Source organism: Cibotium barometz, chromosome 45 (genome assembly GCF_041138505.1).
Source record: "Cibotium barometz isolate CiBa-2024 chromosome 45, ASM4113850v1, whole genome shotgun sequence".
Taxonomy (NCBI): domain Eukaryota; kingdom Viridiplantae; phylum Streptophyta; class Polypodiopsida; order Cyatheales; family Cibotiaceae; genus Cibotium; species Cibotium barometz.
This window is the reverse complement of record NC_141090.1, coordinates 33,967,475-33,993,382: the sequence shown is the minus strand read 5'-3', so window position 1 is coordinate 33,993,382 and position 25,908 is coordinate 33,967,475. Positions and strand designations below refer to the sequence as shown.

General features: G+C 38.6%; 1 protein-coding gene and 1 pseudogene across 1 annotated transcript; one reads left to right on the top strand and one right to left on the bottom strand.

The window, feature by feature from the left end:
* The window catches only part of LOC147612680 (elongation factor 1-alpha pseudogene), a 36,312-nt pseudogene extending 15,563 nt beyond the window's left edge, over nt 1–20,749 (bottom strand).
* On the top strand, nt 20,602–25,663 carry LOC147612679 (uncharacterized). Its single transcript, XM_086783244.1, has 6 exons — nt 20,602–20,890; nt 23,141–23,471; nt 23,655–23,871; nt 24,250–24,787; nt 24,980–25,078; nt 25,217–25,663. Exons 1-6 carry the CDS (start codon nt 20,773–20,775, stop codon nt 25,468–25,470), a joined length of 1,557 nt encoding a protein of 518 aa, XP_086639370.1. The 5' UTR covers nt 20,602–20,772; the 3' UTR covers nt 25,471–25,663.
* The last annotated feature ends 245 nt before the right edge of the window (nt 25,664–25,908 follow it).

Below are 25,908 nucleotides of genomic sequence, written 5' to 3'. Positions count from 1 at the left end.
AGTAGATAAGAGGGTGTACATACGCACGGAGGAAAAAATCTCCTAGTGAGGGAAAAAGTGCCCCGACGGTCCTAAGTGTGTTCACACACATCATTACCATATAATGCTACAAATCCCCCCTGGAGTGATGATGTGAACCTGTACAAGGTATGGATGATCAATCTTGAAAAGGCAGTAAGCCCAAAGCTTTACGAAAAGCTTCGAACTTTTCATGAGGAACGGCTCTCTCGTGAATAAATATGCCATATTGTCATGTATAGGTACATAGACCAAGCTGATCTCTTGTAGAGTCTTTCCTTGACATAGTGGTAATGCACCTCAATGTGCTTAGTGCAAGCATGAAACATTGGGTTCCTCGCAATTGCTAATGCGCTTTGGATGTCGGTGAAAATTGTAGTGCTAGAAGGCTGCCCAACACCACCCAAATCAGCCCATAAGACGTCTGAGCCACACACACTCAAATGTAGCTGTAAAAGCTGCCCTGTACTCAGCTTCATAGTTGGAAGTGGCCACTGTAGGCTACTTCTTTTGTTGAGCCATGATATACATGAATCATCAAGGCAAAAGCAAAACCCACTAATGGACACTCGTGTGTCATAACATCCAATCCAATCTGAATCACTGAAAGCATGTAGCTGTAACTAACCCCCCTTTGGATAAAATAATCCAAAATACTGAGTACCTTGTAAATAGCAAAAAACCCGCTTAAGAGTCTGCTGCCAATGCTTCATACCTGGGCTATGCATAAATCTGCTTAATTGTGAGACCACATATTGTATGTCTGGCCTCGTGTTGCACACATAAAAGAAGGGATCCAACAGCCTACAAACTAGCATCAAAAGAGTTTCTTGCATCTTGAAGACTAAGTCGAGTACCTATCTCCATAGGTGTAGCCACAGGCTTACAGTCTTCAATATTAAACCTCTCCTTCTATATATATTTAGACTGCAGCATAACAATGCCATCATTGTGCTACATAAACTGAATCCCCAAATAGTAATGCAAGGGCCCTAAATCTGACATCTCAAACAATGACTGCAAATCAGCCTTAAAGGTTGAAATATGATCTATATTGGGTCCCATGAGCAGCATGTCATCAACGTATAGAGAACGATGACCAAAAATGTGTCCTTACTCCTCTTCACATAGAGGGTACTCTCTATTGGACTGTTGCAAAAATCATTTGCAACCAAGTATGCATAAATCTTCTCATACCATGCTCTAGGAGCTTGCTTAAGGCCATATAAAGAGCCTTTTTCAACTTGCATATTTTAGACTGTTCTCACAGAGGAGGCTGCGATACATACACCTCCTCATGTAAATCACCATTCAAGAATGTAATCTTAATGTCCAACTGATGTACATTCTACCCACAATGTGCTACTAAAGCAATGAGACGCCTAATGGTAGTCATATGAGATGTGGGTACAAAGGTCTCATTATAATCAATGCACTTTTGATGGGCATACCCCTTTGCAACAAGTCTGGCCTTGTAGCGAGTAGAGGTGGCAAATTAAAGTTTGAGGTGACCCCAACACCTCTTTGCTCTAAATTTAAGTACCCGAATTCTTCTTACTTAAAATTTAGGTCACCAAATCCTTCTAAGAGAAAAATGAATAAGCTGCTAAATCTTTTACTATAAAACATGCATCATTCTCAATTTAAAAAATATTCTTAATTTGAACTTGTGTTAATATCAAAACTGATGAATGTAGAACAACTACATATACAACCAACAAAAGGTAATGAATATTACTTATCTCAAACCGAATTCCATAGAAGACCCCTCTTCAATGCTATAAGTAATCAAATTCCAAAAGACTACAAAACAATAAGCATGTTTTCTATGAAAAAAGAAATATAGGCAAGAAAATCAATAAAAAATAGAAATCAAAGTAACATATATATGAAAAGAAACACAAATTCAATAAGTAAAAGGAAAATAATAAATTTAAAAAATATAAAACAATAGTAAGGCTGATAGTATATATAAAACAAGTGAAAAATAAACAAATAAATATGTGCTATGAACAACAAAAAATTAAGATAAACAACACACATTTTTTTAAATAAGTTTTTTGAAGAAAAAAATTACAAAAGAAAGTAAAGTCCAAATGATGCACAGTGACTTGAGAATCTCATCATTGAGGGCATCTTGAAAAAGAGTGTTAAGAAATCATGGAATGAAATCTAAATCCTCTCCAACATATAGCAATACCAAAACATTGTACAAGCACAATTTGACAAATGGTAAGCACATTTGGATAAGAATATCTCCACATGCTATTGCTTAAAAGTATTGAAGTTAACTTATGTAAACTATATTGTACCTAATGGTGGCAAGCACATTTGGATAAGCATCTCTCCACATACTATTGCTGCAAACAAGTGTTGAAGTTACCTTTGGTAAACTATATCATACCCAATTTCTTGAAGCTTGATGCTTGAAGCTCCTAAAATCTCTTTTGAAATCATCAGCATCTATCTCAAAATGAAAGTCTTACAAATTCAACTTTTTGAGAGAACCGTAAAGTTTCTCTCTAATTCAGTAGAACTATACATTTCCAAAGCTTTCTCATAAAGTTTCTCTCTAATTCAGTAAAACTATACATTTCCAAAGCTTTCTCATAAAGTTTCTCTGTAGAACCATACATTTCCAAAGCTTTCTCATGAATTTAATGTTATGCAAGCACAACATCCTATTCATGAAGGTCCTTGTGCAGGCACAACAACCTTCATACAACTTAGCACAGAGTTGTCATCAAATCTAGATTTCAAGTTGAAAATAATTGAATTTGAAAAAGCAACTTGGAATTGTGATGCTCTATTTAAATCCTTTTTCCTAAAATCACGCTTAAGGTCATTCTCATAAAACTTACTTTCATGCAAAGCACCTCTCAATGCATACAAATATCCGCTTTCTGACCCATAGTTAGGAAGTATATCAAAACCATGCACACCATGAGGTAATGTATTCATGTCGCGATGAGGCACATCAATTTATGGAATCTATCTCATTCCTAATAAGACTTTCTATTGTAGTTACATCAACAAACTTTTTTGAAACATTCGACTTAAAGTTGTTAGTCCTCTAAAGATATTTGCCATAAAACACAAGCATCACACACACTCAAAATCAAAGATCTCTTGATAAATATGCAAAGCATCTTTGTTTGTAATGGTAATAATGGCATCCAATGACTTGCACACCATGAGGTAATGTATTCATGTCGCGATGAGGGGTATCAATTTATGGAATCTATCTCATTCCTAATAAGACTTTCTATTGTAGTTACATCAACAAACTTTTTTGAAACATTCGACTTAAAGTTGTTAGTCCTCTAAAGATATTTGCCATAAAACACAAGCATCACACACACTCAAAATCAAAGATCTCTTGATAAATATGCAAAGCATCTTTGTTTGTAATGGTAAGAATGGCATCCAATGACTTGCATACTCTACTTATAGCCCTATATCTACTCAACCATCTAATATCAAAGGTATACTCTAATTGGAGCATAGGGGACAAGTAAGGTCTTCTTGTATAGCTTGAAGACCTTCCAATCCCTTTCATGCTTGTATTGAAGTAGGGAGCTATCTCATTCACAAGCTTGTCTTGTCTTTTATAGTAGTCCATGTATTTAGATACTACATGAGAACTATGATGTGCTAGATAATGGATAGAACTCAAGGAAGGATTGGCATTCTTTTTCAATAGTGCTTGAACACCATTATCTTTTCTAATCATTGTGCAACATCCATCAAATCCAAAAGTAACAGACTTAGAAAAATCAAGCTTACACTTTAGTTCATCTATGATAACCTTAAATAAAGACTTTGATGTCCCATCATGGACTCACACAATCCCATAAAAGCTCATTTTTGGAATACAATCTGCCTCAAACACTATTGTGGGCAACATAGGTAATTGATGAGGGTTACCTAACAAGATTCCCTCCCAATATGTGCGAGCTCAAAATATGTTGAGAAACACACTTTTTTTTAAAAGCACATCTAATTTATAAACTGGTATAAGCACATCTAATTTGTTTGATATAAAAAGATTCCCTCCCAATATGTATGAGCTCAAAATATGTTGAGAAACACACTTTTTTTTAAAAGCACATCTAATTTATAAACTGGTATTGTTTGATATAAAAACATTTTGACTTTCAATCGGTATAGAAAGAGTCCACACAACTTAAAGGAATATCAATCTTTTTCAAATAAAAAATTATTTTATAAATTTCATGAATTAAAGAGACTTAAAAAAAAAGACTTTGTTGGAACAAATTTTACTACTATACATAAATATGCACATTATTTGACAAGTAATAAAAAAGGATTAGAATAGATAACATCATAAGTAGCTTTATAATTTATGAAAATATATATACATAAATATGCACATTATTTGACAAGTATTAAAAAAGGATTAGAATAGATAACATCATAAGTAGCTTTATAATTTATGAAAAACCCTACAAACATTCTTGAGTCTATTTCTAGACCCAAATAGCAAAGCTAATACAAATAATATGAAATGAAATTTCTTCTTACAAAGATGAGATAAAACTTCTAGAGCACTAAACTAAAGTATGTAAAGCAATAGACTCATAATAAACTAAATTAGTAGACTAAAAAATCTAAACATCTAGAACTTGATTTGGATTTTTCTTAGCCTCTACTTCTTTGTTGGGTCAATGTTCATTGTTTTCTTCTCCTTTTAGGGACCAGAGAGCATCAAAGTAGGATTCTCATTTTCTAGTAGAGATATTGATTCTCCAGGCTCATCTAAGAGGGGAGGCATAGGTTCTTTTGAGGCTGACTGGAACTTCTTAGTAGTGTCAATGGAGACTACTCCCACCTCTTGATCTTTATCTGGCAGTTCCATAGCACCCTTCACAGAAATATGAATAAAGGAGGCTACTTGGATCTCATCCTTTTCAATTGTAATGCAGTTTCTCTTTCTCTTAACTGTATATATCACATTTGTACCTACAGATTTAAAAAAATACTATATAAAACTAGTATATAATCAATAATAAGAAAGTATATGATTTAAATATCAAAATTTTTAGCAAAAATAAGTGTATACCAACTCCAAAAAAAGTCAAATATCCAATCATCTAGAGAAGAAAGTAGGTCAGTCAAACGATTGATTAAGCGTAGAGGATTCTAATAGGGATTTACCAAGGGTTTAAACTCATTCACAAGCCTTCAGGAAAAGAAAGCACATTAGAGCATCTAGACTTAGTGACATTTGCTTTGACAATCCTGAACATTTCAAAGGAACTACTTTTGAAACAAAAACTAGGAACATGATCTATATTTATTTTGACCCTACACGTAAATTTAATAAAAGGTAAATCTAAAGTGTTTGAATAATAATGAAAAGAAACTAAAAGCATAAGACCTTGAGATCATACTAAACAACATACTCTAGACCATGTGTTTCTTTTCTCAAAGCTATAGTTACTGATGTAGCTTGGCCATTGTTATAGTTACTGATGTAGCTTGGCCATTGTTATAAAAAAATCATAAATTGCCACATATTCGATACCTCTTTAAAATTCTACAATATCTTTTGAATTTCTTGATAGGTGTATTCTCTCTCATCTAAAATTATACAGGATGTCGGTAATAGCATGACTATAGTCTTTCTTTGGAATGATATTTTAAAGATTATTTACATCCCCACAAATCACTTTATAGGATGCTTCTTTACTTTCCTATCTCTAGGAAGAAAAAACTCTTCCAATTCATCTCCTTTGGTTGGAGCAATATTTCTTAGATGGGATATTGCTTTTAAAACTACCTCTCCTAGAATGGGGATACTCTGCATGTATGTCATCCTAAGTGGTGCAATTTAGTTTTTTTATCATGACCTCTTGTATCTTCATATAAACTTTATGGCTATGAGCTATAAAGACAATATAAATAATTCATTTACATTAAATGTACAACTATAAATTTTACTTAATTTTGTAGCTCCAAAGACATTTTATTAAGTGATAGCTCCTTTGAAATGATGCAATAAGATAGAAACTAATAATGTTTGATCATTCACTCCTTGAACCGCTTGCCATGGATTAAGCTTTCTATCTTCTGTAAGGTCTTCAATTGATGTAGCCATGACTTTTATCCAAGTTGCTAGAGTAATGTAACCATTTAGAGGTCTTCTTCCCTTTCAAAAATTATTTTGAATCCTATACGAAAGGCAAGCTGAAATAAAGGATCATACTTTCTGAGGCCATATAAGAGCTTCTCTTTCTCCATAAGAATCCCAATCTCCAAAAGACGTCTTCTTAATATGCCATCAAAAGCTTTTGGTGTCATGCCACGTATTCTTTAAAATCATGGTGAAAAAACTTGATTTTCTCAACTTGAGACATTTTTGCATGGTAGTCATTATCATTATTATGATCCCATGTAAGAAGTTTTTCCTCTTCAACTATGAGTGCAATATAGATTTTGTAGTCTACAATACTATAGTAAGGAATATTTGGATTTTCCTAATAAATCTCTCCTAGCTTCAGTAGAGTGTGAACCCCAATCACATAATAGTTATAATTTTGACATTCTACCAGTTTAAAGCTATTTTTATTGGGACAATATTGGGGGTCTACAAAAATAATAAATGGAACCAATGTGGCAAGGGAATTTGCTTTCATTTTCTTCTTAAGATTTACTAGCATATACTATGTGAGGTTCTCTAATCTCCATTGATCTCCCTTATTTATTTTACTACTAAGTTAGGAGTGCACCTATGCCAAGGTCACCACTAGAAGTGATGATGTCAAGCTTCTCGTTGTTTATCTGAAGAATTTATATCCTCCTTGCTTGACGATTGATATTTTTTATGAGATGTTCTCTCACCTTGAGAGCTTGTAGACATAAAAGTAATTTTAACTTCTCTTTGTTGCCCTCCTTTCCCATGAGAGTCATAAGCAAAAGACCTTGGAGCCTTTTGAGGGGGTGACCTCTAGGCTAGCAACATTAGAGGTTGCACTAGTTGGAGTTAAGAAAGTTCCTAAGCTTATAGATTTCCATATTTTTCCAAGGCATAAGTGAGACCCACTAGAATATTATTTTAGCTCACAAGAGACTCTCTAATGTTGCTAGTGTCATCAACAATAAAAGAAACAACATCATCTCTCTCTTCCCCTGTATAATCCTCATTTCGCACTTTGCCACAAGGCTTTTAAACTCTAAGAAGATTACTCTTGCCATAATACCTAGCAAACAATGATGAAACAAAGACCACTATCAACCCTAGAAAGGCTCCACTCATATTCAAGATAAGCAAGAGTTTTAATTGATGTACATGTGCCGAGAGTTGAGGTCTATCTGATGGTGCATTTATAAAACAATGAGAAGTTCTCCTTGGGGGTACATAATGACCACATACCATAGCAATGGTATGACACCAACAAAATTTGGCTATTCCAAGGTTCATAAGTGAATAAAAACACATTGACGGCGCTAATGACTATAGAGAAGCCAAAAAAAAAAAAGAAATCCATATTCAAGTACGACATGTATAATAACATATTTACAGATGCTAGAAGGGTTCAATCAGCCATGGTGAAGTTCTATTAGTGCACAATAGAGGACTGTGAGGGTAATCTTACTTTTGTTATCAAGCTTGATGAAGCACAAATTCTCAAACATAAAAAAATGGAAAGAATCAGTATAGGGTTGATGAACAAAGATTTAAATTCTGCCCAAGGTAAGGAGGACTACCCATTACATAGTGCACGATTAGAGATGGAACTATGGTACATAGGTGCAGTGCCAGATGAGAGTCATGATACTCTTAAATGGGTTTTTTTGGCACACAGAAATTCCAAGCATCATTGATTCTCATAATAAAGGTGAGATGCTTGTGGTGTATGGGGTAGGAAACTTTACAGTTGAGTAGCACGAGTACCGACTTGAAAGCATTGAAGTGCATGTATGGGGTGTGTGTGGTGGTCCTAGATGTGCAAACCCATGCCTCTATTGTATGGCAGGAATGAACAGTTTGAAATTGTACAATCCTATAATGGATTGTATGAAGCCTCCATCTAGAGACAAGACAAAGGAAGTAACTGGTGATGAAGACCAAATCAAGGCTAAAAGGAATGGTACTATTGCATGGTAGGCATGAACAGTCTGGAATGGTACAACCCTACAATGGATTGAACAGTCTGGAATGGTACAACCCTACAATGGATTGTACAAAGCCTCCATCCTGAGACAAGACAAAGGAAGTAATTGGTGATAAATACCAAACCAAGGCTGAAGGAAAATCAAAGACCAGGAGTAAGGGAAAGCCAACAAAAATAGCCCAATTCAAGGGTGAACCATGTATTGTGCTTGAGGATCCCAATTGGGATCCTATACTTCCTATAAAGCTAGAGAGAGTTCACATTTGTACTTTACATGGAGAAATTAGAATACTCGATAAGCTATTAAAGCTTTATCTTGACTATGCTCATTCCATTTTTCCAACAGAGCTATCGGATGCATGTTTAGAGCAATGTGAGATTTTACTCTCTAACATGGGATTTCATGGTGGAAATGTGCAACTAAAAAAGGATGACAAGCAATCAGGTACCACTGGTGATGTTCTGGTAGATGTGTCAATGGGAGGAGCTAAAGCTAGGAGGTTCTTGTCAAACTACGAGAATAAACAAGTTACAACAACAGTATGGGAATGTTGGAAATGCGAGCACACAACTAACCAAGCTAGTGATCTAAGGATGATAAAGCTTCATATGAGAGTCTGGATAGAGCTTGATAATTATAAAACTCTTACGTAAGCAAATGGCTGAAGGTGATTATGCAAGTCACTTTGAAATAGCAATCAAGACGCTTGTGGAAACAATTGTAGTTGCCTGGGGGAACAAGGACATAACCTTCTACCTATAATAAGAGTTTTTTGCTTCATGTAATTCGTACATTGACTAATTAATATGATATAAAATCATTATGAATATTTTTTTTATATGTGAAGCATATTTTGTTTCTACATGGCTAGTACTTTGTGAGCAACCTGTGAGGAACCAAGGGCCTCTTGCTACATGGAGTACTCAAGACATGGAAAAATCACACTATGCCACACGTATCAACTATTTTCGTACAACTCGATATGGTGGCAAAAAAACAAAAACAAATGCACTACGAGAGCTTTTCAACACATTCTACCGAAGGCAAATGCAACGATACAATGAAATTCTTAAAAAAGAGGTTAGTTTATACCACACAAAAACAATCACTATTATTAACATCAATATATTATAAACGCTCATCATGCTAAATAAAGGGTATCTTTATGCAGGATGGTATTGAGAAGGAGAAAAAGTTAAGGTGATGCAAATTGTAACAAAAATTGTTCTCAATACAAGTAGGAAAATACTTTTTTTTTAAAAGTCTTCTTTTTCCCTTCAACTATTTGTCTTCCTCAAAGAGACTCCCCTCCTTTTCGGGGTTTTCTTTGGTAGTTGTTTTCCCTCATCTTCAGATAACTATTTAGCCTCATCTTCTTTGGGTTGTTTGCCTCTTGTCTTCCTCAAAGAGACTCCCCTCCTTTTTCGGGGTTTTCTTTGGTAGTTGTTTTCCCTCATCTTCGGATAACTATTTAGCCTCATCTTCTTTGGGTTGTTTGCCTCTATACCTTAATAGCTTTTGGCATTGATAGCCTTGTCTTCTTTGGGTCATTTGCCTCTATACCTTAATAGCTTTTGGCATTGATAGCCCTGTCTTCTTTGGGTCATTTGCCTCTATACCGTAATAGCTTTTGGCAGCATTGATAGCCTCCAAGAGCATGGGTATTCAAATCAGGAATTGCCTTTGCATATGCCACATAACACAAAAAATACCCTACCCTCGATGCCCATAGCCCTGATGCATGTCCAAAAATACGTATAGGTTCCTGCTTCTCTATCATCATTATCTTTTTTGCGTTGTGCTATATTCTTCCATATCCCAAGTATGTTAACAAAACCTTTAAGGCCATCAATGGAATGTGTGGATCATCTGAATATTTTGAATGGTAAATGACACATTTGGAGTTATCCTTGAAATATAGTGGTTGAGGGCTGAGTCTCTACCAACAAAAGTTTGTTTACCTCCACCTCGACCGAGGAATCCATCATCTACTATCTCAACTTGTAAATAAAGAAAAAATTTACTTTACAAAAATAAAATCTTAAAAAAATGTTATGAATATATTCTTATAAATACCTTTTTGTTTTCATCGTCAACAAGTAACCTATCCTTCCACAAGTCAATTGAACCTTGTGGAGGGATCTCTCCTTCTAAGCATGGAATCTTTGGTTGCTCCCTTCCTATATTAGAGATTTCCATGCTTTCTTGAATAGCCAAAAATTCTTCTTCTATGGGAAGAGTAATTTCCTATTCTTCAATCTTTCTTATGCACATTTCTATAGCCTTAGGTGCATTGATGAAATTGCCACCTGCTGTTGCTTCTGTATCAAGCACTGAAAATTCAATAGCGACAATTGGATCTAAAAATTCTGAACCAACTTGACATCTATCTACTATTAAACCAAGACAATAGTCCTCCCTTAAATTCAAGAGCTTCTGAATATCCGCGAGGAGTAAAAAACTCTTATTGTCCTTTAGTGGGAGAGGGATGGTAGGTATGTGAGAATGATCTCCTTCTTTGAAACCTCTATAGAAACATCCTTTTCCTCTGGAATAATTAAACTTACTTTAAAATCTGCAGCATCAAAATCCCTGCTCATTATGTCTTCTTGTTCTATATATCGACCATTTCCACATCATGCATTTCTTCTTGATTTTCAATGTCCCCTAGAAATGCTACAAAGGCTGGACACCAAAACTGTCAAGACTACTCTTTTTAGCATCCTCAATTCTTGATTTTTCATACAGATAGAAAAGGAAAGCCACATGATGCTCAAGAAGCCTGCATTTCCTACTATGTAACCTGCACTGCTTCATAGTGACTTTCACATCCTTTATACTTTTTCTGCAACTTAGCCTTTTTTGAAGATGTATGTGCCAATATGCTAAGATCATCAAACCTCATGCCTTCAATATGTATATCACTATCATCTGTCAATACAAAGAACTCATGTCAAATCTTACATTGAAGCATTCCCTATAGGACTCAAACAAATCTTATGCACCTGCAAGCTTCAAGAAGTCAAAAAATTTCTCTACTGGTGTTTTCTCTGTCTAGGAACACCTTCATTATTTGATCCCATTTCTATGCAGTAAACTTTGGATCCAACTAATAAATCACCCTGGAAGGGTACAACTTAGGGGGTACACAACATGAGCTGAGCCTTGAGTAGCTTAGGGAAAGGTTGGAAAGATGACACGAATACTGAAATCCAATCGACCCAATTTGCTCTACTTGTGCCGTTTTTCTACCAATGATGGGGCAGCCTAGGGGACACACAACTACTCCTCGGGTAACTGAGGAGGTAGGTGGGAAAACCAAGTGCAAAGTGCTATCTAGGGGGTGGCTTAGGGGGTAGGTAGGGAAGGTTGGAAACATGGAGCGAAATGTGAAATCTGAAGCAAAAAGATCATTGTAGTCACTTTGTTTTTCTATGGTGGGGCAGCTGGGGCAAGGGGCAGTTATAGGGTAGCTGGGGCAGATCGGAGGGTTGGGTGGAAAGATTTTTTTTTAAAAATTATCCAAGTATATATAGGGCTGTGAGGCCACGTGGCAATGATATGGACACCACGTGGCAGTGACACGTGCAACTTGCACGTGGGAATCAGCCCGCGTGTGGGAATCCACGTGTCGATGTGCGATCGCACGTGTAATTGGCACATGTGCACATGTGGCTACACGTGTACATGTACTCTCGCACGTGGCCACATGGCTGGCACATGTCATTATACGATTCTCGTAATCCATAATGCCACATGGCTTAATGGACATATCTTATATATAGGTGGGGATTTTTAAATTTTTTTAAAAACCCATACATAGAAAGACGAGGCGCACCTAGTGGCTCTTTGCACTTTTAAACCTTCACAAAGCTCTCTTGGTTTAGCTTTGATTGCTCTTCACCTACACCAGCTCCTCATCATTGCTCTTCAAAACTACCACCAAGACCACACCATCTCTCTTTGATTGCTCTTCACCTACACCACTAGAACTACAACACGATTTTAGTAAACCTGAGACATCAGAACTCCTACGCGCCATCCTTCCATCAGGCCCAAAAGGTATGTTTTCCTTGCCTTATTTGGTTTCATAACCTATATATACCCATAACCTATATACTTTCATAACCTACGTATATCCATGGATGTTATTGTTACAGAGTCTCCACCATATAAAATTCTAATGAATGAAATAAAAGGTGTCGAAAGACGGCGCGATAGAAGAGACTGTGTGTTATCGGGTCATCTTACTCTCACGCCATCTTTCTATTACACCGAAAAATGTTCACATGTTTTAACACATTTGCTGATCTACTTGCTCTTTTTTACATAGATTTGCCACCTTCAAACATTCTTATGTATTACACACAAAGTATAGAAAGACGGCGCGATGGAATGGACTAGGGGTTGTCCGGATCATTCTTCTCGCGCCGTCTTTCTATGTAGTACATTAGGTACATTATGGAAATGTACCTATATGTTTGTCTTTTTAATGTCAAAATATGATGCGGTACGAGGAATCCAATTGTAACATATTACACATACCATGCCTTCTTTCCATGTGGTATATTTATATAAAGTAAACATATGTTATGTGCTTATTATTTGTTGTTCTTCTTGTTCTACCCTTTGATTTTGAATGTTTTAATCCAAATAAGGTAGGTTCTTATATGAAGTCATATTTCATTTTGTGTTTGATTGACAGCACACAAATGGCTAGAACAAAGAAAACAATAAGGAGGGTTTGGACCAAGTCTAGGGTTGGCAGAGAAAGCAGCAACAAGTAAAAACAAAATATCAAAGCAAAAGTTGAAAAAAAGAATCAATCAGCATATAAAGAGATAAGGAAGGCCCAGAAACATATCTAATTACTCATACCCAAGATTACATTCATGAGAGTTGTGAGGTAGATTTACAATGATTGGAAGCTTGGGATGAGATGGGTCGACAATGCAGTATATGCCCTTCAAAAGGCTATAGAAGACTTCATTATAGATTTTTTTATTGGTAGTTACATTTTTTTTGCCCATGCGCATATGGTCACTCTTATGGTGGACAAGGACATGTACACCTGCTGTGCTGGCTTATAAAATAAATATTTGAGAAGTTATTGCATCATATACCATTGAGTGACTCTAGGGCATTCAATATCTTGATTGTGCCACTAGCTAGAAAATCTAAGGACACAAGTATTAAGATTGAGGACGTTACGTCGGTGGCACATTCAATATCTTGAGTGTGCCGCTAGCTAGAAAACCTAAGGACGCAAGTATTAAGATTGAGGATGTTACACATGATAGGGATACTAGGGCTACAGATCAAGCAAAGACTGAGAAGGGCAAAGAACAGATGTTTTCTAGGGAAGAAAGGAGAATTTATGAAGAAAGAATGATGGGAGATGAGCTGATGGACCTTGAGGAAAAGAACCTTTAGGATTTAAAGAAGGCACCTTGACAACTTGTTGTTCAAGTGAAACATTTTGCTGATGGTGGTTTAGAGTATCTTGATATAACGCCTTTAGATATATATATATTGTCAAAGAGAAATCGAGAAATAAATGATGTTGTGATCTTGATATCTCTCAAGTATGTAAGCTATCTTTTTTGAAAATTTATCTTCTACTGATTTGTTTTTTTCAAGATAAATGCCTAATTTATTATCTTATTTGTTTTTTGTAGGCTTCTTTTGTCTGCCTTGCCCCCAGAGGCCTATTATCCTATTTTTTTAATTAGACCCTATAGTCTCTCTTTATGTAAGAGAAACAAGCACCAATTTTAGTAGGCTGGAAGAATGGTTGAGGAGATGCGACTTTAAAAAGGTGTAATATGTAATTGTGCCTTATAATGAAAAGTAAGTATTTTGTTTTAAATATGTTTTACTTTGTTTTATGTCTTTTTATACATCTCTATCAATTGTTTTTTCTTTTTTCTATTTTGTAGGAGCCATTGGAGTGTAATTATAATTGATATTAAGAAAAGAAAGACATGTTTCTTGAATTCCATGCTTGGTATGCATGGAGAAGCCAAATTGTAAGTTTTTCATTTTTATAGAGATTGTGCTTAAGATTCAATTTGTATTAGATTGAATAATTTATGTGGTTTGTTATTTTGTAGGTTTGCATGCACAAACAAAAAGTTTTTAAAAGTGGTTGCATTGCATCAACTTGGCCACACAAAAAACTCAATGTTGTGCGTCAACTCAAGGCATAACATCAAGTTTTTGTGGCAAAGTTGATACAATACATCCACTTTTAAAAACTTTGTTTGTGTATGCAAAGTCGACGATCGACTTCGCTACACAAACTTGATGTTGTGCATGTTGATGTATAACATCAAGTTTATGTGACGAAGTTGATGCAACATGTAAAATCTTCATTTCGCAGCAAAAGTATGCTTGGGAGATTCTCAAAGCATTTGGGATGACAAACTGCACGCCTGTGTCTACGCCAATGGAAGTGAACATGAAGCTTTCTGCAGAGGATTCTTCATCACTTGTTAACATTAGGAAGTACAGGAAGTTGGTGGTGGGGAGTTTGATTTTTCTCACTAACACTAGACCTGAGATCAGCTTCACATAGTTGGTGTGTTGAGCAGGTTTTCCAACAAGCCATGAGAGAGTCATTGGAAGGAAGGGATGAGGATAATTAGGTACATCATAGGTACTCTTGAGTATGGCATCACTTACATCATGGGTGACACTCTAACAGGTTATTGTGACTGAGATTGGGCAGGAGATTGTGATTCTAGAAAATTGGTTTTTGGATATTGTTTTTCGCTTGGTCCCAGTGCTTTCTCTTGGACCAACAAAAAGCAACCTACAGTGGCACTTTCTTCCACAGAGGCTGAGTATAAGGAAACTTGCTTTGCTACATGTGAGGTAGTATGACTAAGGAGAATCTTGGTTGACATGGGAGTTTAGATCAGGGAGGCTACAGTCTTGTGGTGGTGCGACAATCAGAGTTGCATGGCTATCTCCAAGAACCCTGTGTTTCATGCTCGCACGAAGTACATTAGATTCAGTATCCGGTATGTTCTGGAGTTGATAAAGGATGAGATAGTGGAGCTGGAGTATTGGCAATGCTCTACATAGCAAAATTGCATCGACATCTTCACTAAGGCTCTTGGGAAGGACTAGCTCACTCGGCATCTTCATTGACTTGGCGTTGGGCCAAAAACCTAGTTCATCTTCGAGTGGACAGAGGGGGGGTGTTAGTATGCACTCAATGCCCGCCTCTCATCATGTATCTTACTTCGATGTATAATGCACATTTGTTAGGCCCCCATTATGAGCCCCCATTATGAGGAGTAGCCATGGTGCATATGTCTTCAGGTGGGAACCCTAGCTTAGATGCCAATGGGGTCATTATTGTGACAATTGATGATGGCTAGGAGATGGTCAGGGGTACGAGAGTTAGCTGGGGTTTGGGGCATTGCCCTGACTGGGGGGTCCCAGGGGGACTAGTAGCCCCCCTGGCGGGGGTTCGAGGGCAAGAGCCCCTAAGGCGATGGTGTAAGGAATATTTCCTAGAATATTCCGTCAGATACCATGTCCATCATTAGTGGGCAGTGGTTGATGGGCCGCATTCTTGATACGCCGGTGGTGACCGTGTGTATGCAGTGTAACCGCCCTCGTTGTATACGCGTCTACCACACCGCCTACAATACTATATATGGACATGGTTGCCATGAGCTAAGGTATCCATTATCTACCCCCTTCTACACTTCGTACATACTCCATCCAGAGTCTGTCTAGATCGCCATCTAAGCTCTACTTGAGAGCGCACGGGTGGACAACACCATCCCTTGTACCTCTTTGGTATAATCAGAATTTTAAATCTCTCCATTGTGTATCTATTGCATTGTTTATTATGCTTTGTCTTGTTATATCTTTCCGTTGTGCCATATTCTTATAGGCACACTGTCAACATGTGTAGTGAGTTATTTCCATATCTAACCATACAAGAGCTAAAGTTTTTTGAGGTATTGGCATGTCGTATGATTAGACCAATAATTTATAGGTATTTGATAAGGCACAATATCGAGTTGATGCACAACATCAAGTTTGTGTGGCAAACTTTGCCACACAAACTTGATGTTGTGCATGCATCAACTCGATGCATGCACTACATCAACTTTGTCACACACAAACTTGATGTTGTGCATCAACTTGATGCATGCACTACATCAACTTTGCTACATAAACTTGATGGTGTGTTCAATTTATAGGATGCATCTCTTCTACATCTTCATGATCAACACCCACATCTATTCATCCTTGGCTGCTAGAAACTTCAAATAGGTTTGTGAACAATGGCTTTTTTCCATTCTTAACATTGTGAAACATGTTTTCTATGTGTATCTTACAGATATTGTAATTGCATAAGGTGAAGAGTGGAGGTAACACTAAATTTTTGAGCATTAAAAAGTAGATATAAAACCTTAAGCTTATCATCGGGCATTGTTAATCTAATTCTAGGATTAACAAGAGCTACCGCCATTATCTTACATCAAGGAGTCACGGTAGATACACCAAAGGGTCATACATTTAAGATATGAAGCAATAGTGTCCAAAGCTACAACTTGGACGGCGCCCCTAATGGTGTGACGGAGTCTTTATGGTAATTTTCGCTTCAAGAGTGTGTGGTAGCAAGTTAGGATGAAGTCCTAAGTGATGTACTTCATGGATATATTATGAGAGTAGTCATTGTAATAGCATTAGGCCTCTTATGAGCCTAAAGTGCTCGGTCGGCCACAGTTTAAGTGAGTGTGAACACTTATGGTGGCCATGTATATAAGTGAATTTCTCTCATAATATAACATACTCTCCCATTGTGTAATTAAGTCTTCCTCTTGCTAATCCTTTTGCTAATCTCTATCCCTAATGCATGCTAGTGAGTGTGTGTGAGTGAAGTGAGGTGAGAGGAGGGATGAGGACCCGTAGTGCAATGCGGTGGTGTGACAACGCTCACGGGAGATGTGGTGGAATTGCTTCTCAAGGAGTTGTAGAGCTTGGAGACCTCGAGGATTACGAGCTCGGCCATTGGAAAGATCCTCATCATGACTGTTGCGGTTCACCAGGTAATCTCTTTTGGATGTGTTTCAAGGAGGGTTAGGGTGAGCCTTAACAGGCATCAAAAAGGAGGTACAAACTCAAGCTTTGTTTTTAGAAATAGCACACAAATCAAAAGACAAAGGGCAAGGAGCTCTTCTTGCTTGGGTAGGAGTTGATCCAAGTTCTAGAATCCAAATGAAGAAGGTAAAAAGAAATGACGATGATAATGAGATTATTGTGGCATCAAGTCTCTAAATGCCTTATGATGATGAATTGATTAATAGTTTATCTCTTGAAGAAAAAGTTGAGTATGATAGGAAAAAAAGGATGCATGCTATTTCAAGAAGAGGATGGATCAACTTAAATGGATTGTTTTTTATAATGACTAGGTAAAGATGTATTGCAAGTACTGTTTGAAATATCTGCATCCTCATAGTGCATATTCCAAGGGTGATTCTATTAACTTGAAGGTAAGTAAAATCCCATGTTAGACGTACATGTCAAATGATCCAAGTTTCTAGTTTACTAATCAAAAATATCATGAAGATGTAGAAGGGAGAGATGCATCCCATAACCGTGTTTACTAAAACACGGTTATCATGAAGATGTAGAAGGGAGAGATGCATCCCATAACCGTGTTTACTAAAACATGCATGTCAAATGATCCAAGTTCCTAGTATACTACCTGAACATATCATACACCTTGATCACTTAGATCCAAGTTTCTCGTTCTTGATTTGAACCACATCACTAGTATACACCTTGATCACTTAGATCCAGGTTTCTTGTTCTTGATTTGAACCACATCACTCGTATACAACCTAAAAATATCACACACTTTGATCACGTTGATCCAAGTTCCTTGTTCTCCATTTGCACCATATCACTTGGTAGGGGACTTAATTGGGTGATAATTACAAATATAAATGCCTAGATGTATCACACCATGCATCATCTGAGGATTTAGCTACTATTTCTTATGTTCTCCTTGTAACCATACACCTGATAACTATCATTCAAGAGATTTACATGATATTGATGCTATTCTCCCTTGAAACCATACATATGATAACTCGACTTCTCGTTGTGAAGTTGCTACACTCCAATGGTGCATCCCCTTTATGCCATTAAGAGCTACCACAAGAATATATCATAGGACCAAACACAGAGGAAATGAGCTATAGTTCTTTCCAAGCATAAATCTTTCGAAATCCTATCACAAAATGCTTCAGAGCCTACAGGAAGTTTGCCCAAAAAGAGCAAGATATTATGCCCTCAAAATAGTAGTAATCTCAACATGCACGTAATCGTAGGACCGGTACTAATGGCATATGGTATTGACCTTTTAAATTAAGCTTTGAGCACTACTTATTGCTTTTTTGGTTTCAATTATTGGATTTTACCTCAAGTGCCTCATGTTGCACTTTACAAGCTTATCCTTGTCTATTTGCTACTACTTTTTCTTCCATGTCTTCTCAAGACATGATTGCCTTCTATTTAGCCATATTATTGTAAGCATACACAATAACAAAGGCTGATCACAACACACTACAAAGCATTGAATTACAAAAAGAAGTGGAGAGTAAATAATATTACTGCTAGTAAAAACTTGGTTACAAACTGATGGCATCCGTCCATTCATGTGCTCTGGGTAAGGAGCTTTGATGGCAATCTAGACAGACTTTGGATGGAGGATGTCTTGAACACAATGCACTCAATGATGAACTAAGGCTGCAAAACTAGTTTATATATCATACTCACATCGCGTAACCCATGACCTAGTTCAAAATGACCAATCCACCACATCATCCGATTGGTACTATATTAGACTACAATATGGTTCCATAGGAATTTTGTGCAGCTTTCACAGCTATTTGAGACCACTAGACCCTCAAATAGGCCTCGTAACCCGAGAACAATGTGTCCTTGGTTTTCTATCTCCATCGGCACACTCACTAATGCGGTCACATAGCCCACACAAGCATGCATCTTAATTGGCATAGTGTCAAGTCTACATAAGCCGTATCTTAACCATCTGGTCATACTTAGCCACCATTCAATGTCTAAACTAGGAATTGTCGGGTGCTCACTACAATGACTACTTCTCATAATAAAGGGGGCCTTACAAATCTCACCTGTCGCGCAGAAACAATACAAGGGCGGAGCATTGAGCAAATGATTTTTCAACAACTACATTCCCCCAAGTTAGACAATTCATAATAGATTGCATGTCCAATATTATAAGCGAAAACAGCTCAAGTCCTACCAAGTGTTAACTACCAATCTTATTAGTGTTCCATTGCTGCATAGTTCAACACAAAAATATATCACCACCGGCTCGAAAAACAAAAACAAAATGCAAGTAGACAAGTGCAAGGCGCCTTGGTAGAGGTAATGTATTGGTGCATGTGCTGGATTGTTGAGAATGATTTAGATTCGAGCTGCTTCAGTCCGATGGCCAATGTTTAGCATCATCCATCGTTTTTAAATTTAGCATTTTTTAAAAAGTGTTTTTAAAGTGTTTTTTTTCACCTTTTTTTAACCTGAGCTAGGTGGCCTTGGTAGAGGTAATGTATCGGTGCATGTGCTGGATTGTTGAGAATGATTTAGATTCGAGCTGCTTCTGATCTCTGATGGCCAACATTTAGCATCATCCATCGTTTTTGTATTTAGCATTTTTTAAAAAGTGTTTTAAGTGTTTTTAAAAGCTTTTTTTTTAAACTTTGAGCCACATGGCCTCACACCCATGCTTGCTTTTGTGCAAGGGTGTTAGGCTACCCAAGGTAAAAATTAAATTCATTTGTTGGCAAATTGGCTTTTTCAATTTATGGGCCAATGGCCATGTCATATTCTTTAGCCTAGGCCCTAAATTTGATGTGTGTATATATATATCCCAAAATTTTTTTGTGTGTCTGATTTACGGAGGACAAGCTCCTTTTGTGTCACACTTAGGCAGATGATCTCCTTTTAGTCCACATGATAGACAGGCCAGTGCAAGTCACCAAATTGAACCACCCAAAGGTTAAAGTGAACTCTCGGGAACACACACGGGGGATTATACATTTTTGATGAGACACACACACACACTCTCTCTCTCTCTCTAAGTTTATGCATAGGCTCCTGAATCCAGTTTTTTTAAACCTTTAAATTTAAAAACAATGCTTAAGCTTAACTGAAATTTAGACTTGAAAATCACTAAAAATCATTCAAATGCCGGGATTTACAACTAAAAGGTACAAATTTGATCCCTTAACATGTACTACATAGTACAAACTGAGCAGTGCACGTGGTCCATGAGTCAGTGGTATAGTGCACGTGGTCCATGAGTCAGTGGTATGGATCTCGTGTGGTTGACGTATGATGTTAATATTCATGCACCTAGCACCTGAACACGGACGATGATTCCCGTTTTCCAACTATCGTCCTTCACGAGGCGATGGCGGGAAAGACCAGTCTTAAACCCACAGGAGGAGGAGGAAATGAAGAACAAGAAGAAGTAGACGGGGAGCGTTGTTGCAGCAGCAGCAGCAGAAGTTTCCATCCGAGCAGACTCACTACTCCAGCATGGCCGCCATGGCTTCTATGCACCTCTCCAGCTCCCACTTGTACGCCTCGCTTGGTTCCTCCCACCTCGCCCTCTCGCAGCTCGGATCTCCTACACACAGGCTTGGAGCTCTCACAGGTAATCCCTGTACTAAAATTTGAAGCCTTCAGAGGGCATCATAGCCCTTCAAACCTTCTAGAGAAGGCCTCTTAGAAAGTAGGGTTGCAGAAGAAGGCCATTGCTTTGAAAATTTCTCTAAATTTTAATTCAGGCCAGCTATGTATAGGGCTATTGCAAGACCAGTAGAAGGGGCTTAAGACCATTGTCACTGAGGATATAGTGTGAGATCCTAGAAGAAGTGACCAAGGAGGACTGTTTGTGGCTTAGACAGCCTGGAGAGCATGGCTTAGACAGCCTGGAGAGCATGGCAACTTTGAAGGTGGTATTTCTATGGTGGTTTACATAGGTGTTTCCACTAGCCCTATGCCTTGTCTCTGTAGTCAAGGCTATCCTGCCCAAGAGGATAGCATGTACAGCCCTGTGGGCAGGTCTAGGTGCAGGTGCAGATGCTACATGGCAATGATGGCATGTCAGTTATAGCGCGTGGCAGATTGTGGACTTGGCCGACAGTAGGAATAACCAAATTGTCATAATCATCTGCTTTCATCAGCATTGGACTTCACAGAGCATTTCTCTGTGGCTGAAGTGCTTGCCAAGAGTGTATAGAAAGTCATAGGGCTGCGGTTGACGTTTTCAACTCAGCCATATCCATTGTATTAGAGATTCAGTTGTAATACTTCTTTCTTGTACATAATACAGACAGAAGTTTAGGACTTCGTGTGTGCTATGTGTGACTCTGATGCTCTCTTCTTTCTATCTCTGAAAACACTAGCACATAGGCACAAGTGTTCTACAAGTGGTATCATAGCCTAAAGAACCTCCAAAAATTTTTTTCCCCTTTTTTGGCAGCAGTGTGCATTGACTTCTTGGATAGGGTAGAGTCCCTAGGCTCTAGGAGTGGCACAAATTTGGGTTTGGGAAGTCATTATTTGGCCTCTTTCTGGTATTTGTGGGTGTAGGATCACCCCCCTTATCCGTTTTATCCTTGGTTTTGGGCGACTTGTTATGAATTCTGCACAGCTTGCAGATTTACTGTAGTGTCTGAAAGCAAGCATGGAGGCCATTTACTGTCTTGATCGGATAGAGTTGGTGCCCTAGTGTTTGGGATTTGGATTCTACTGAGGCTCGTGCTTCTTGGCAAGGGATTACGATTTTGAGGATGAGTATCGAAACTTCTCGGAGGAGAGTTTTCACTCCTTTGGATGCATATAGGGATGTTGGGATGTACCAGATAAGCTTCGCTCTTTGTCCGATAGTCATCATTCTATACTTGCGTGTTCGGGTCTTCTTTGTAGAGTCCCTCTACATCGGATTCTCTAGACAGTTCTTGCTTGCCTTCACTGACTCGACACTAGGGGCTACCGGTTTGTCGAGTTCTTTCTCTGTGCCTCTCGTGAGGAATGAACTTTGTTATTAAAGCTTCTAAAGCCTCCCAAGTTTTATGGGAAGATGGATGGAGAAGTCGTCACCAACTGGACCGGTGAGATGGCTGCCATGTTGGTTGCAATAGGTGGTTCCAATGTTTTTCAGCTCCATTTGGTGTGTACGGCTCGGCTCTACAGGTGTAGCCCTCTTGTGGTGGGAAGACCACCTTAGGCACAACTCAATAACTTGTTGGGATGATTGCTGTTGCAAGGCTGTCTTGAAGTAGTTTATTCCTGTGGACTATTACGGAAAGAAGCAATGGGAGAGCAGTCACATATGGAGAGCCCGGAATACGGCTAGTGAAACATATATCATCATAATTGATAATCCAATGTCCATATGCATTTGTACGCATGTTAGTGCACATAGCTCTCAACATACGTGCCCATGGCTTTGCCTGCTTTATAAAATCAGGTAGAAGAGTGGCCTTCCTTGCTAGTATACGATAATGAATATTAAGGACATTGAGCCCACCATTAATGTGTGCATACAAATACACTCGTATGCGCGCGCGCGCGCACACACACACACACACACACAAAATAAGGTGTATAGTGTAAGGTCAGCATTTAAGGGAGAAATATGGTGTATAGAAAAAGATATTATGTAAAGGAGAAGATGTTGAACCTGACTCTTGCAAAAATGGGAAGGATAACCAGCCATTTCTTATGTATGACTATTGTGTTTCATGAGTTTGAAGCATTTAGCCATTCCCCATTTAGGGAGCCCTTGTGCCTCTTCTTAATTAACAGTCTTGTGTTTGCATTGCCAGATTGTTCTATCTTGCTTGATTATCTCCTTTTACTGTCTCACTCTGACCATCACTTGGGTTGAAAAGTGCAGATCTGTATGGATTTTTTGAATTAAAGAGGCAGCCATGCCCCATGGCCATGGCTTACAAAGCTGCTGATTCAAAAAAACACAGAACTGGTAGAAAGATCACCTTGGATGCCAAGGATATGCCCCAACAATGGTATAACATAATTGCAGATCTCCCAAAGCCGCCACCTCCACCTTTGAACCCGCAAACTCGGCAACCACTCAAACCTGATGATCTATTACCCCTTTTTCCTCAGGCCTTGATTGAGCAAGAGGGTGGCATAGAAGCATACATCAACATACCTGAAGAAGTACTCGATGTTTACAGCATGTGGCGACCTACACCACTCTTCAGGTATATAGTTGCAAATGGTGATGCTCATGTGCTTTCTTTGAGTTCTTTCAACTTACTCTCTAATGTGATCATCATTGTTATGGCTTAATTTTCCTTTGTCTATGCCCCCCCCCCCCCCCAACACACACACACACACACACACACACACACAGCTCGTGTTTAAAGTCAAAACATGGTATGCAGAGCAAGGCGGATGGAGAAATTGCTTCAGACACCTGCAAGGATATATTACAAGTATGAAGGTGTAAGTCCTGCAGGCTCCCATAAACCTAATACTGCTGTGCCACAGGCTTGGTATAATGCCCAGGCGGGTGTAAAACGGCTCACTACAGAAACAGGTGCTGGTCAATGGGGGAGTGCACTGGCATTTGCATGCAGCCTTTTTGGTATTGAGTGTGAGGTGAGCTGGCATTCATTAAGTTCTAATCTGAAGAATTGATATCTTGTGTTCTCTCAATCGTTAAAGGAGGCTTCTAAAAAGCACCAAAATTTGTGTACTGTTATGCCTTCTCTGTTCCTGAGAGGCTTTTTGTCATCACACACAAAGGTGTAACACATTCACAAGAAGGTCAAAGGCATGCAAACCACATGAGAAAATCTTGGGAAAGTTTGAAATTTCCCATGTTAACATAGGACTTTGGCCCATTATTTAACATGGAAATTTTCCATGTTAATGGGGAAATTTGGCCCATTATCCCTGTCCCCTCTGGAGCAGGGGAGCAGGGGGAGTAACTGCATACAAAGGAGATTTTCACAAGCATGTGATTTCAACATGCAGGTATGGCAAGTTCGTGCTTCATATGATCAGAAGCCCTACCGAAAGCTCATGATGGAGACGTGGGGTGCAAAGGTGCATCCGTCACCTTCAAATCTGACCATGGCAGGGCGATCTGTGCTTGAGAGAGATCCTTCCAGCCCAGGCAGCTTAGGGATTGCTGTATCAGAAGCAATTGAAGCAGCACTGGTAGATCAAGATTCAAAGTATAGCCTGGGTAGTCTTCTTAATCATGTCCTCCTCCACCAAACTATTATTGGGGAAGAGTGTTTGAAGCAGATGGCTATGGTGGAAGAGACACCAGATGTGATAATTGGCTGTACTGGGGGAGGATCCAACTTCTCAGGGCTTGCATTTCCTTTCATTCGTGAAAAAATGAAGGGCAAGATAAACACCACCTTCAGGGCAGTGGAGCCTGCTGCATGCCCTTCATTGACAAAGGGTGTGTACACCTATGATTTCGGAGATACAGCCGGCATCACTCCCCTGCTTAAGATGCATACACTTGGACATGACTTCATTCCGGATCCCATTCATGCCGGTAAGTTCGTCTGCTATCTGTTTCATAAGTGTTATTACAGTGTCACAATATCTGCCAATTTTCTCTAACCAAGATTCAAAAGTGGGCTGGACATTTTGGCAATTCAAATTTCAATTGGCAATCATTGTAGGCTGGATACATTTAGAGATCTGGGTTATAGCACTTGTCTTGCTCTTGATTTGATTGTTGTAGGAGGGTTGAGGTATCATGGTATGTCACCATTAGTGTCTCATCTGTACAATCTCGGGTATATGGAAGCCATTGCAATCCCTCAAATCGAATGCTTTGAAGGTAACCCGGGCACACCTCTAAGATATCTTGGCTGCTTTCTCATAGTAGCAGAGATTTTGAGCCTTTTAGTTGATTGCATGAGTGTTCAATGCCATGTCCTGTCTTGTGATTTCTCTAATATCTGCAAAGCTTCTACAGCTGCACTCAGCTTTGCTCGCACAGAGGGGATCATACCGGCACCAGAACCCACCCATGCGATCGCTGCAGTCGTGAGGGAGGCTTTACATTGCCGGGAAACAGGAGAAGAGAAAGTCATTCTGATGTCCCTTTGTGGGCATGGCCACTTTGATCTTGCAGCTTACGAGAAGTACATGGCAGGTCAGATGGTTGATCTTGCATACCCTCAGGAGAAGGTATTAGAAGCAATGTCCAGAATTCCATCTGTCCTTTGAACTGAGGCTTCCGTTGATGGACGGGTTTCTGGCTATGTCCTCAGGATTCATGAAATACTGTAGTTTGATACACCTTGCTCTTGTCTGATGGGTTGGTCCTGAAGGCTCCATTAATGGAGAATTCATTTTCATCACTCATACTGAAAGCATGGTGGCTCACAACTATTTAAGGCAATAATGTGCAATTGTAAGCTGATTGTGCTGCAGTATAGGATAAGATGCTCACACATGCACAAATATTATATGTATATATATTACATGCATGCACACAGCATACGCCCGTGCAGAGAGAGTTTTTCAAGCTTATTAGATGTGGACGGATCAATATAGGGACCAGACCGCATAGCCCGCAGACCATCCTCTCTCTAGTCCCCCCATCCATGAATCATGGATTGCCATATATTCATATGGGACCATCCTGCCAATGAGTCATGACCA

What these genes read in the sequence shown, in the direction of transcription:
- LOC147612679 (XM_086783244.1), top strand. Translation starts at nt 20,773, where the DNA reads ATGGCCGCCATGGCTTCTATGCACCTCTCCAGCTCCCACTTGTACGCC. An exon ending in TTTTTGGTATTGAGTGTGAG is followed by an intron (nt 23,872 to 24,249) that starts GTGAGCTGGCAT and finishes TTCAACATGCAG; the next exon opens with GTATGGCAAGTTCGTGCTTC. An exon ending in TCAAATCGAATGCTTTGAAG is followed by an intron (nt 25,079 to 25,216) that starts GTAACCCGGGCA and finishes AAGCTTCTACAG; the next exon opens with CTGCACTCAGCTTTGCTCGC.